Consider the following 13,405-nt stretch of genomic DNA (forward strand, 5'->3'; position numbering starts at 1 on the left):
CCTGGGTAACTCGAAAGCAAATGCAGTATTTGCAAATATCCAGAGGGCCATCCTGGACACCCTCCTCCATATCCAAGCTATAACCAACTCCTGGCACTTTTCCCTCTCAAATCGCTCCAGTCCACCACCCCAGTACCACACTGGGCAGCAGCCTCCTCACGGGACCCCCTCTCCTTACCCCTTCAAGGAGGATTTTGCTCTCAGGATAGAAATCAAGATCCCCACCCCCCTCATGGCCTGTTATGTCTTGCATGCTGTGGCCCTCCTGTCTTTCCAAGGTCGCCTGAGACCCCTCCTCCTGTAGCTTTCCTTCGCTATGACCTCATGAGCCTTTCAGCTCCAAAACACTTTTTTGCCTGACGGCCTTGGTGTGGGGTTTCCCCCTGGATGGCGTCTACTCAGCCCCTAGACTTCCCAGTCCTGATGCCTCTTCTCCCGCCTCCTAGCGCATTTCCTTCGGAGGGTCCTCCGGAACGTTCTTGTGCAGGCACTTGATCCACGCCTGCCTGCCCACCGGGCGCTCAGCTCCACGAGGGCAACTCCGATTTGCTCTCGGCGGTAGCTCAGTCCCTGGAAGGAATGGCTGGCCTGGCGCACACCTGCTCCGCACAGATCCTTGCTGACAGAATCCATGGATGCACCTGGGCCGGCGGTGCCGAGGGAGGGCTAGGCTCCCTGCTCACCCAGGTTCGGTGGCGGCTGTCTCGATTCACGGTTAATCACAAATGTCGCCGCAAAGAAAAATGAACTCAAATTCACCCACCGGAGAACTGCAAACTTTAGAACTCTCCAGTCATGTGCCTCCCGCCCCTGAAGCGTCACCCTCCACCACTTTCCTGAAGGCGGTGGCCAAGCCAGGGGTCCCTGGGCGCAGCGGCAGCCTCCGCACCTGTGCCCCAACGCCCGCAGGGGGCCTTCCCTGGGGTCCTACCCCCACGCCTGAGGCCCGCTGTCCCGCCATCCCAGGAGGCCTGAGCACGGAAGCCCCGATTTAGTCCCGGGCCCGCTGACCCAGACTCCGGCCTCCACCAGCCCGAGGCCGCCCCTACTGCCCCCTGCTTCCCCGCCCCCCACCCCCCCCCACCCCCCTCAGCCTCCCCGCGTCCTCCCGCCGGCACCGCGCTAGGCAGCCGCGCCTCGTGGGGTCCTTCAGGCTTCGGTCGGGCAGCCCTCGTCGGGGTCCTTGCGCCGTTGCGTAGCAGCTGCGGGGACGCGGCCGAGTCCAAAGCCGGTGCGGCGCTGCGTGAGCCCCGTGCGTCCGAGCGGACGGGTCCTAGGGGTGCGGGTCCGCACGGCCCCCCGGGCACCCGGGATGGAGGGCAGGGCCCAAGAGGTGCGGGCGGCGGGCCCCAGACTTGTCCGCCGCCCCCAGATATTTGTGGAGGGAGGGCGTTTGCCGCTGGGTGCGGAGGACGGCCCACCGCCGCAGGGCTCGGAGGTGGCCACTCCGGGCGCTGCTGGGGCGGCGTCTCGCGGGCGCGCCGGGAGTGAAGCGGTGGCGAGAGGCTTGAGGCAGAGGATCGGGAGGACGGGGCCTGCCTCTGCTGGGGGCCTGTCACTGTGATTCAATGATGGCGGCCCAGGCTACAGAGCGCCGTGTCTTTGACAGAGTCTGACGTCGGTCATACGACACGGGCACTGCGTTGTCTCCCTGTTTTACAAATGAGAAAACTGTGTGTAGAAAGCCTGTACTCTCTTTCCGGGTGGGAGTGGGCGGTATGGCCCTGAGCGTGTGTCTGTGGTAAGGAGATGACAGAGTCAACCACTCTGAGGGGGTCGTGGTGGGGTGAGAGATTACGGCCCGCTGATTCAGCGGGTGTGGGCCAGGTGGTGGTGAATAGAGAAGGGGTACCTGTGTCCTCGGGCCCCTCTCACCTGCTCCTTCTCTCCTCTGTCCATACAGATAGCCCCCTCCCCTGAGCTGAGCCAGGGGCCAATGGCCAGGGACAAAGCCAACCCCTGTGAGGTGGACCAAGAGAAATATGATGCTGATGACAACGTGAAGATCATCTGCCTGGGGGACAGCGCTGTGGGCAAGTCCAAGTATGTTGGGAAATTGGGGGAGAAAGGCAGGGCCCAGAGTGGGTCTGAGCTCTCAGAAGTTCTCTGGAGGCACAGTGGAGCACAGCTTCTGTGGAAGTCATGAGAGTAGTTTGGCTGGAGCCCAGATGTGCACTGGGGAAATGGGGAGACTAGGGGATCACATCAGCACCTGTGGGGGCTCAAGTCATAGGACTAAGGAAGTTGAGCTTTTTCCATGAGTACTGGCAGATGGTGTGGAGCAGTCCAGGCTGAGGAGGGAGAACTGGGGTGTTCCTGTATGTGGTTGTGGACTGAGAGACTGAAGTTGGAGGAAGTGTGACAGATGTGACTAACACAACCAGTGACAGACCGGGTAAAGGTAGTAAAAATGCTTTCTCTGAGGGACTCACTGAGCTCAAAGAGTGAGTAGAAATCACAACTAAGCATGCTCAACGTAAAGATTGGCTTAATTTTTAAAAATATATTTTAAAGAGAGAGAGAGAGAGAGAAACATCAATGATGAGAGAGAATCATTGATCGGCTGCCTCCTGCACGCCCTCTACTGGGGATTGAGCCCAAACCCCGTCATGTGCCCTTGACTGGAATTGAACCTGGAACCCTGCAGTCTGCAGGCTGATGCTCTATCCACTGAGCCAAACTGGCTAGGGCAAGTTTGGCTTATTTTTTAACTGATGTCAGTACCTATGTGCACAAGATTGGAAAGGAGGCTCTGGCACCTTCTCTCCAGGAGCTGTGATCCTAGTTCTCACCTGTCTTGGGCTAGCAAGGGCACACATCCATTTCTGCCTTCACAGAATGAGGGTGGACCTGCCCCAAACAAATGTCTTGTGTAATCTTCCCTCCCAGGTGCTCCAGAACCACATTGTTGTCCACCTTTATCTTTGACTAACAAGGCCTTGGACTTGAGTAGCTGTGAATGAATCTCTGGGGATTTGCTGGTTTCAGGCTGTCTTCATGAATTCATGCCCACAGCACCCAGTGCAGCTCTCATTTAGTCTGATGTGATCCCATTTGTTTATATTTTCTTTTGTTGTCCAAGGAGACATATCCAAAAACAAAAGGTGGTCTAGTTTCTTTCTTCTTTTTTTTTTGGCATGTTATCTATGCAGTTTTCCCAACACCATTTATTGAACAGACTGTTTTTACCCCATTGTATGTTTTTGCTTCCTTTGTCACTTATTAATTGACCATAAAGGTGTGGGTTTATTTCTGGGCTCTCTATTCTGTTACATTGATCTGTGTGTCTGTTTTTATGTCACTAACATACTGTTTTGATTACTATGGCCTTGTCGTATAGTTTTATATCAGGTAGCATGATTCCACCAACTTTGTTCTTCTTTCCCAAGATTGCTGTGGCTATTCAGGGTCCTTGTGGTTCCATATACACTTTAGGATTATTTGTCCTAATTTTGTGAAATATGCCATTGGTCTTTTCATGGGAATTGCATTGACATTATAGATTGCTTTGGGAAGTATGGACTTTTTACTGGCGTTAATTCTTCCTAGTGTTGGGTCCTTATTTATATCTTCTATTTCTGTGCTGAAAAGTAGTCCATTGTTGAGACTTGCTATATTTTTCATTTACTTCAAGCACATCTGCACTTGCTCAGTGGTGCGTTTTTATGAAGCTGCTTTATCAGCCTTGTCAGATGATTGCAACATCTGGCTTGTCATGGTGTTGGTGTCTGCTGATCGTCATTTTGCATTCTGTTGGAGAGTTTCCTGGTTCTTGGTATGATGAATGATTTTCTGCTGAAACTGGGACATTTGAATATTGTGTTATTTAAACTTCTGTCTGAGTTGGCTTCCTGTGGTGCTCTTCACTGGGGAAGGAGGAGGGGCTGCACCACCCCCACCCACCGCCTCTGACTGTGAGGTCTCAGCTGACACTGTGGGGGGAGGGAACCTCGTTACCCTCTGCAGGGAAGAAGTCCACTCCCTACCTGGCCTTGTTGGACACTAGTTACAGTCTCAAAAGCATGGAAGTCTGCTCGGCCTTTGCTTGTGGAGGTGAGGGCATGGCTGCAATATGCCATGGTGTTTGGAAGGTGGTTATAGTCTAAATGTTTTTTTACCTAGGCCCTGGGGATGCAGAAATAAACTAAAAATTCAAAAATTGCTTCCATGTGCATTCCACTCTATCTGAGAGATATCATAAGTAAAATATGTATGTTTCCATTGGTGCTACCTGCGGGGCAGCGAGGCACTGCAAGGTGAGATAGAACTTGCCTGCTCGTCATAAATATGATCATCAGGGAAGGTCTCATTGCTCAGGTGACCTTTGACCAAAGCCTGGAAGACCTGCAGATTGTGGGGGAAACAGATTTCAGGCTGGGGATACAGTCTTCCTGGCCTCAAGCTTCCCATTTATAACGCAGTGGTGACTGCGGTGTCCACAGTGCAGAGGTGGAGACAGTGGATCTCCGAGCCTCACAGGACTGGTGCACACAGCAGCGTGAGCTGTTAGGTCATGGAGGTTAGTCATGTAAGTCCCAGGTTCCAGGCGTGAAGAAGGAGGGATGGCACTAACTAGGTCCCTCGGCAGGATCAGATCTAGTTGGTTACAATTTTAGATCGGTTGCGTTTACTATGGTCCACACAGATCTCCAGCATGGACACACGCAGAGCTCAGGTGACGGGTCTTTGCTTCTTCAGCTGGCGCTGCTGATCAGCTGCTGTGGTGCCCGCCGTGGGCAGAGCAGCTGCGTGTGCTGGGAACTTCAGGGGAGTCAGGAAGGGGGAGGTCCTGGGCATCATCCTTAAAGGGAACCTGTGTGGCTGAGGATCGAATGGGAGGGGCCACGGGTGACTTCAGCTGGTGGCCCCGGGGGGACGTGCCTGACCATCGTGCACGTTCTCCTTGCAGACTCATGGAGAGATTTCTCATGGACGGATTGTATCCTTCAAGGTTGGAGGTGCTGCGTATATTGGTCCTTACTCATGTTTGGATTGCTGTACGGAGGGCGGTAGCGTGGCTAATAGTGCCTGCCAAAGGCCTGGATCCCTGTGCAAATCGCTTTTCCTCTCTCACCCCAAAGCTTGGGCTCCTGATACTTAATAATTCTCTGGTGTGAATGAGCTCTACGAAATAGGAGCTGCCAGCCCCACTCTCCCCATGAATTGTTCGTGCTGCAGGTTGGGAGTGAGACCTGCCTGGCAACCAGGATAGTTTACAAAGCTTCCCAGGTGAACCCACTGGGAACTGTGGGTGAGGGAGTTGGGGCGTTTCTTGCCTCCCCTTCCATCAGGTCTCCCTTACACCCACCCACCTGCATGTCCTGTGTCCCAGGGGTGACTGCCTACGTCTTGCTGCTTCAGGAAGGGTTACCCGCAGGGGTCCTGTTGGGGTTTCACACACAGGCCAACTACAGTTCACAGCTGGTCAGCTGTCTGGCTTGTGGTAGCTTTCTTCCCTGAAATGGTCATATTGCTAAAGTAACACGTGGCTCTGCTTATGATAGCCTATCTGTGAAGTTCCGTTCCAGGGGTCCCCGCGGACCCAGGAGGTCAGGACATGCTGCCGGGCTCTCCCACTCGTCCTCGCCCATGGAGCTGGTGCCAGAGATACCTGAGGCTGATTCATTCCATATAAATTCGAAATAATGCCAGCAAGAAAAGGAGAGAAAGAACCCATTCTGTCACACCAACCTCTCCCCTTTTTGTTCACCTTTGCTCCTTAACCTGACCACAGTCAGCCCCAGCAGCTATCCACGTATGCCCTGACCCTGTATAAGCACACAGCTACTGTGGATGGCAAGACCATTCTTGTGGGTGAGCAACACAATTACTCCAACTCTCAGGCAGGGGGTGGGGGGTGGGGGGTGGGAGGGAGACAAGGTCTGAGGGAGAGAATCCAGTGGGAGGAAATGAGACCCCAGTAGGGATGCAGGCGAGGGGTGGCAGGAAGGCCACCTGCTGAGAGCCTGGAGGCCTGCGAGGGGAGGAAGATGCAGGGGCTCATTTCCAGTGCTCTGACCTCCTGTTCTGATGGAGCCAGCGTCCAGACATAACAAACATGGTCTGAAAATTCTCTTCCACAAAGGGCTCTGACTTACCGTGAGGTGACAACCTTCCCCTTGGCCAGGCCCAACATCCTCCCTAACCATGTTCACCATCTGCAGTCACCACACAGGGGGACATGGGGGTGGGAGGAAGCTTCTCCTTGGGGCTTCCTGTCTGCATTCTCCATCCTCCTGGCCCTGTGCCTCTTCTCATCCACCCACATGCACACAGGTGTGCACAGGCCTCTCAGCTCAGCCAGGCTCCCTGGGTCCTGATAGCACGCTGGGTGGACTCCATGTCCCCCATGCTTCCGCGCAGACACCTGCGTGGAGATGCTCAGGGACCCTGCCCTCCAGCCTGTCAGGCAGTCAGAGCTGTGTTCATATTGCAGACTTTTGGGACACGGCGGGCCAGGAGCGGTTCCAGAGTATGCATGCCTCCTACTACCACAAGGCCCACGCCTGCATCATGGTATGAGACCTGCTGGGAGGTGGGCGAAGAATCTGGGCAATTCTAGCCTGGGGGGGAGGGGCAAGGGGCCCAGCAATACTGAGGGGGCTCCTGAGGTCTCCCATGACCATCCCTGGTGGTGCTCACTAAGGACAGACGCTGGGGGGCTAAAAGGAAAGCAGTTCTCAGGGGGCTTGCCCTCCCAAACCAGCCCTTTCCTCTCCCTCCCAGCCTTTATCTCGCTGTCTAGAACAGTATCCTGAGGTGCCCCCTGCAGCCCAGGCTGGGGTCATAGTGTCACAGCAGGACAGGAAACAGCACTGGGAAGAGCCAGGACATGAGAGATTTGTGTCAGCCTGTCAGCCACTGTCCTTCAGGACCTGCCCCTGAACTCTCTGGTCCTACTCTCCCTTAAGTACAAAAGCCCTTGAAATGTTCCAGAATTTTAGCTAATGTCTGCAAGGGGACAGAAGAGGGTGGCAAGGTGAGGCATTGAGGGCAATATCATGCCAGGAGTCACACATGACCCTGGAGAGCAGGGAAGGTGGGTCCCAGCCGCTCTGCCTTAGTTCAGCCCTGGCTCTTGGTGCTCAGAGCTCACTTCTCTTTTCTCTCTGGGAGTGACCTCCTCTGGCCTCTGACACACCTCCATGGGCTCCTCTTGGACCCTCTTCTGGGGCTTGGCATGCAGTCCCTCCTGCTGCATGGCCTGGCAGGTAGAAAGCACCTATCTCTGATGACCACAAGGGGATCCCGTAGTCCCAGAGGGAGCTGGGCTTCCACCCTCACCTTGAACCTCTGACAGGAGGGCTCCTCATCCCAGCCAGCACCTTGGCTCCCACAATGAGGAGAGGAAGCTCCAGAAATAAGACCTGGGAAAAGGTGACTGTTGGATGGTGATCACGGGAGGCAGCCTGGTATGAAGCAGGAGTTTTGTCACAAGGATGCTTTACAAGAAGTCTGTTGGGATTTCAAGACAACCTGGTCACTTGTTGGCATTGGTCCTGGGAGAACCATGGATGAGCCTCCCAGGTGGACCTCCCGCTGTCCTGGATGTGACAGCTGCTGATCTACACCTGCCGTGTGCACGCAAGGCCTGGTCCTGGTCCATGTAGCTCCCACGAAAGGCTGGGCCATCTAGAAGTAATAGCAGCCATTCCAGCAGGAGACAGGCTTGTCGTCACATCCCCTGTTGTGTGGGGTGGTTCAGGGCAGTGAGTTTATTCCAGAGGACAGACAGCTTAGAAGCAGGAGGTTGGCCTCCGAGGGGCTTGAGGGTCCCTGCACGGCAACTCGAGGCATTAGTGCAAATCTGAGGTGCTCACACTTCCTGCTGGTATTTTAAAGTAGGTAAAAACTACAAGTTTCAAAAAGTTAATAAAATTAAAAGCTACAAAATAATAAAATGTAAAAATTAACTTTTAAAAGTTTGCAGTACAAAGTGAACAGAAGGTTAGAGGCTTAGAGTTTAAAGTAAATAATAGTATCTAAAGTGAACTTCTGGAAACACTTTACATTATTACAAAGGAATTTTAAAACACTTTCAGCAATAAAAATAATAGACTAAGGAAAAAGTTTACAGTTTTTTTACAAACTATTGATTAGTAAGGTGATACAACATGGTTAAAATAGATAAATAAATTAGGTGACAAGATGGAAAAAAACATTTTTAAAACCACTTTGATTCTGGGGGCTTTCTGGAGAAGAGCGGGCACAGGTACAGCCTCTGCTCAGAGAGACTGCAGCTCAGCAGGGGCCCAGTCCCAGTACCCAAGCCTGTGATGTGCACCAAGCTCACTGCCCGTGTGGGCGAGTTGCCTAGGTGGCATATGGAGACGTTGACACACCCGAGCTACTTCTCTGCTTATTGCAGGTGTTCGATGTGCAGAGGAAAGTCACGTATAAGAACCTGGGCACCTGGTACACGGAGCTTCGGGAGTTCAGGCCAGAGATCCCGTGTGTCGTGGTGGCCAATAAAATCGATGGTAGGGCCACCCCTGGGTCTGGGGTCAGCAGTTCACGGGGACCCACCACAGGTTTCTTCCAGTTTTCCAGGGACATGAGTCTTCAATGATTCATCCTTCCCAAGACACAGCCATTGGTTGGAGGCCCTCACTCCCTTCCCAGTAAAGAGCCCACTTTCTGGAATGGAGCTGCCGGTGACCCGCCCTGCAAACCCCTCTCTCTTTCCCTGGATGGACAGGCCTGTCTCCTACCTTCTCTCTACAGCTGACATAAAGGTGACCCAAAAAAGCTTCAATTTTGCCAGGAAGTTCTCCCTACCCCTGTACTTTGTCTCAGCTGCTGATGGCACCAACGTGGTGAAGGTAATACTGGTCTGCAGAGGTCAGACAGCCAGGTGGTGAAGGACAGGGAAACCACAAGAGAAGGACTGGCAGAGGGGGTGGGCACTGGGGCTGACAGGTAGGGGTCCCTGTGGCATTGACAGGGGAGCTAATGGGCCCATGGGTGGAGTCAGGCTGATGGGAAGAAAGGAAATTAAGGGGTGACTTTGCTGATATTGGACTTAAGTGTTGTGTGGACTTAAAACCTGGCCAGTGGGTCCAAGGCAGGCAGAGCCCAGGTCACTGGCACCCATGGCCATGTTTTCCTTCCTCCCCAGCTCTTCAACGACGCAATTCGATTAGCTGTGTCCTACAAGCAGAATTCCCAGGACTTCATGGATGAGGTTTTGCAGGAGCTTGAGGTAGGTCAGGCCCCAGTGTTAGGGGGGATCCCAAAAAGGCTTCTCTTCAGAGGGTACGGAGCATAAGCCAACAGAGTGGCTCTTGCAGGCAGCACCTGCTGGCACATGCACCGCCGTGGATGTATCGCCGCAGGCAGGCAAGCATAGGGCCAGGCCTCACCCGAAACCTTGTCCACAGAACATTGATTTGGAGCAGAAGGAAGAGGAACTGCCAGACCAAGAGCAGTGTGGCAGCACCAAGAGCCTGCCTCCCTCCTGAGCCCGAGGATGCCTCTCCATTCACAGCTCCGGCTCTGAACTGAGAAACTTCATGACCTTCCACACCCAACCCCCTACAGCCACCCCCTTGCTGAAGGACAGGGACAGGGCATCACCATCCAGACCCTGACCAGGATTGGAGATCAGTCCCTCTCTAGAGTTGGACAGAGAAGAGAATCTTGGAACCTGCTTCGTGTGTCTCTTAGATATAAGGAAATTTTGGTGTGTTTTTTTTTTTTTTTGTCTCCCAGAACAGTTAAAAGCCCGACTTCAGCATGAGGCATTCCCTCCCATTCAAAGCAATGGTGGGACGTGGTGCCCGGCAGCCAGGGCACAGACATGCCCTTCTCTCCAGTACCTGTGGCTCACTGATGTGCTTAGCGATCATCTTGTACGTCATTTCCACTGTATTTTTTATGTTTTCCTTTTACAATAAAGGTTGGATTACATAACCATTGAACACGTGCGTGTTTTGTGGATCTGGTTTTCACTGGGCCAACAGCATGAAAGAATTTGCAGGTCTCCAACCGCCATAGTGCAGGAGACTGCCCTGATGTCTGGGGTCACCCAGGTTAACGCTGTACTTGCTGGGATAGAGACCACTCACTGCCACTAAGTGTTTTAAAAAGAATGAGTTTGGGGTGGGGGGGGGAGAACAAACTTTTCCCCTCTAAGTTACAGATGCTTACTGCTATTTCTATTTAGGAGATTAAAGCTGAACACGGATTTACAGGAATGTGTTACTCTGGGGAGGTGGGCTTTTAAAAACAATAAAAACAAAACACCTTTGAGTTACTGTAAATAACAAGTATTTTTTAAATGTAATGGCTTTATTGAGATGTATTTCAAATACCCTAAGGCTCACCATTGATACTGGTTTTACATAACCATTGTGCATCAGGGTCCTTCCAGGCAGAGCCTGAGGAGCCACCTCTTCCCTAACTTCCCGGGGCAGTTCTCTCAGAAAAGCAGTGGCTGGAGCAGGGCAGGAGCAGAAGCAGAAGCTGAGCAGGTGTGGGCTCAGCAGGGCCAGCTTTCATCTCCCTGCCCTCCCGCTCAGGGATCCTCTGCAGGACAAGCTGCCCCACAGATCCCACTTGACACCAGGGTTTTGTCCAGTCATCCATGGGAGCAGGGGGTGGAGAGGTGGCTCACAGCCCCTAGGGCAAGCACAGCAGCTCTGAGTTACCCCCCAACACAAAGCAATTGTTCCGCAGGTTGCCAGCAACGTCCACACCACTCACCCTGCTGTTGCTCAGATCCACCTGCTTTGTAAAGTTCATTCTGTCTTGACTGATGCAAGAAACACCACCCTCAAAATTTTTTTGGTAATAATTTATTGAATTGGAATTTACATAGCAAAACCATTTTAACCCTTTGAGTGCCATCTGTCAATAAAGAGTGAACTACTAGCATCTAATAGTGACACTGCAGGAGGAGCGCGATCGCACTCCCGGCACTTTTGGCGAAAGACAGGAGGAGTGCGATCACGCTCCCTGGTACTCTAGGGGTTAAAGTAAATACTACAGTGCCATTTATACAGTTACAATGTTGAGCAACTCTTACCTCCAGTTCTAAAACATTTCCATCTCTTAAAAGTAAAACCCTTTACTCATTAAGTCATTTCTCCTTCAGCCCCTGGCAAATACAAATCTGTATCTGTCTCTATAGATTTGTCAATTCTGGACATTTCATATAAATGGAATGATACAATATGTCACCCTTTGTCCTTCAGTTGCATAATGTATCCAGATGTAACCATTTATCATGTTCTTCATTCCATGTCGGAATAACAATTCATCCTATCTAAAAACAGAGAGTAATATGCAAATTAACCATCACTCCATCACAAAGATGGTGGCAGCCACTGAGCTGAAGCAAGCAGGAGGTTTGGGTTGCCCACAGTGATGGAGGAAGCCAAGCTTCCCGCCTGCCCTGGCCAGCCCTGGCCAGTCAGCTCTGCTCAAGGCTACAAATTTTCCATTATAGAAGATAAATAAATTCCAGATACCTGCTGAAAAAAAAGAAAAAAAGGACAGGCTGGAAGCTTGGGTCTCCAGGGGGTGTGGCCAGCCTGCAAACAGCCATCAGCCCCTCCCCAGGCTGGCCAGGCACCACAGTGGGGACCCCCACCCTGAAGGGGATGTGGCCAGCCTGAAAACAGCCCTCACCCAGGCTAGCCAGGCACCACAGTGGGACCCCCCCCCCCCCCAAGGGGCTGTGGCCAGCCTGCAAACAGCCATCAGCCCCTCACCCAGGCTGGCAGGCACCCCAGTGGGGACCTCCACCCTGAAGGGGGGGCTGTGGCCAGCCTGAAAATAGCCCTCTGCCCCTCACCCAGGCTGGCCAGGCACCCCAGCAGGACCCTCCCCCAAAGCAGGTGGACATCCCCTGAGGGTTCCCAGACTGCGAGAGGGTGCAGGCCAGGCTGAGGGACCCCCCCCCCCCCCCAAAGTGCACACATTTTTGTGCACTGGGCCTCTAGTTGTATTTATTAACAACAGTTTGTTTTCTGTTTTTCTTAATCCTCACCCGAGGATATTTTTCTATTGATTTTTAGACAGGGTGGAAGAGAGATATAAAGACAGAAATATTGATGTGAGAGAACACATCAGTTGGTTGCCTCCTGCATGCACCCTGACCAGGGCCAGGCCAGGGAAGAACCTGCAACTGAGTTACATGCCTTTGACCGGAATCAAACCGTGGACTCTTCAGTCCACAGGCCGCTGCTCTATCCACTGAGCCAAACCCACTAGAGCCACAACAGTTTATTGTTTCCTAGTTGATGGACAGTTGGGCTGTCTCTATCTTTCAGTGACATGCTGTCACAGGTACTTATGTGAGCATCAGTCTTCAGTTCTTTGGTGTCTTAGCCAGCTCAGGTACACTAGTTCTGAGGCCTCCAAACTCAGATATGGACAGGGATCTTGTGTCCTGAAACTTTGCTAAACTCTTTTATTAACTTTACAAGTTTTTCTGTGCAGTCAGCCACTGCCTGCTGCCACTCAACAAGAGCTACTGGGCAATCTGTAGATGGCTGTTATTTGTATTTGGCTTGGAAGTGCCCAGGCGAGGCCAAATTGTGAAACAAGGCAGGCTGGTGCTAGTGCCAGGTCTTGGGCTCTTATTGATAGGTTTGGGGCATGCTGATACCAGCTGCTGCTTGTTTAAGAGATTGTAGGAAAGTTTGAAGCCTGAGCCAGGACAGGCCATTCATATGGAAAAGCCGCTGCAAACAGCTTGGGTGGGGCTGCAAGTAGGATGGGGTGGGATCTCAGGGAATCACCAGGGTGGAGCAGACAGTGTGAGCTAGGCTGATGGAAATTCAGATATGGCTGCCAATCAGCTCTGGGACAGGAGAGGTCCCAGCATAGGAACAATGACCCCTCAGAGCACCTCCCTCCGGGAGAAATCTGTTCCTGCCCCAATGCCAGACAATCCAGTTCCTCTCAGTATTTCTCTGGTTCCCCCAATGCCACCACCCAGCACTAGAGCTCAGAGGGAGGCCTCCAAAGCAGAGATCTCCCTCCCAATTAAAAACACATGTCGGAGCAGCCAGGTCCGCGCCTCTGTCTCTCCATGTCTTTCTTCTTTACTTCTCTAGTTGTAGGACTTCCATTCAGCCAGATTTCAGGCAGTGCTGAATAATGATCGTTCTGTATTTTAGTTGAAATTTTGATGTGGTTGTGGGAGGTGGCAAGTACCTGCATTTACCTCTGCCACCATCTTGGTTCTCCTCTCACTAATTTTTTTCTTTTCTTTTTTAAATATATTTTTACTGATTTCAGAGAGGAAGAGAGAGGGAGAGAGAGAGAAACATCAATGCTGAGAGAGACTCACTGATCAGCTGCCTTCTGCATGCTCCACACTGGGGATTGTGTCTGCAATCTGGGCATGTGCCCTGACTGGGAATCGAAACCTGACCTCCTGGTTCATAGGTTGATG

General features: G+C 52.4%; 1 protein-coding gene across 14 annotated transcripts; it reads left to right on the top strand.

Annotated features, from left to right (window-relative positions):
- The first annotated feature begins 1,159 nt into the window (after nt 1-1,159).
- RABL2B (RAB, member of RAS oncogene family like 2B) lies at nt 1,160-9,920 on the top strand. Of its 14 annotated transcripts, XM_059681248.1 has the most exons (10): nt 1,282-1,333; nt 1,663-1,741; nt 1,904-2,043; nt 4,910-4,951; nt 5,735-5,814; nt 6,437-6,516; nt 8,369-8,480; nt 8,725-8,822; nt 9,119-9,202; nt 9,291-9,920. In XM_059681248.1, exons 3-10 carry the CDS (start codon nt 1,937-1,939, stop codon nt 9,459-9,461), a joined length of 774 nt encoding a protein of 257 aa, XP_059537231.1. In that variant the 5' UTR covers nt 1,282-1,333; nt 1,663-1,741; nt 1,904-1,936; the 3' UTR covers nt 9,462-9,920. The 14 variants fall into 14 exon arrangements, with proteins under 14 accessions (XP_059537230.1, XP_059537228.1, XP_059537238.1 ...); XM_059681247.1 differs by lacking the exons at nt 1,282-1,333; nt 1,663-1,741 and adding an exon at nt 1,160-1,252; XM_059681245.1 differs by lacking the exons at nt 1,282-1,333; nt 1,663-1,741 and adding an exon at nt 1,176-1,279.
- The last annotated feature ends 3,485 nt before the right edge of the window (nt 9,921-13,405 follow it).

The sequence above is a fragment of the Myotis daubentonii genome, chromosome 2 (assembly GCF_963259705.1).
Source record: "Myotis daubentonii chromosome 2, mMyoDau2.1, whole genome shotgun sequence".
In the NCBI taxonomy this organism is placed as follows: domain Eukaryota; kingdom Metazoa; phylum Chordata; class Mammalia; order Chiroptera; family Vespertilionidae; genus Myotis; species Myotis daubentonii.

Coding starts and splice junctions, on each gene's coding strand:
- RABL2B (XM_059681242.1), top strand. CDS start 1,313: ATGGAGGGCAGGGCCCAAGAG. Junction 5,815..6,436: donor TGGCAAGACCATTCTTGTGG/GTGAGCAACACA, acceptor TTCATATTGCAG/ACTTTTGGGACACGGCGGGC. Junction 8,481..8,724: donor GGTGGCCAATAAAATCGATG/GTAGGGCCACCC, acceptor TTCTCTCTACAG/CTGACATAAAGGTGACCCAA.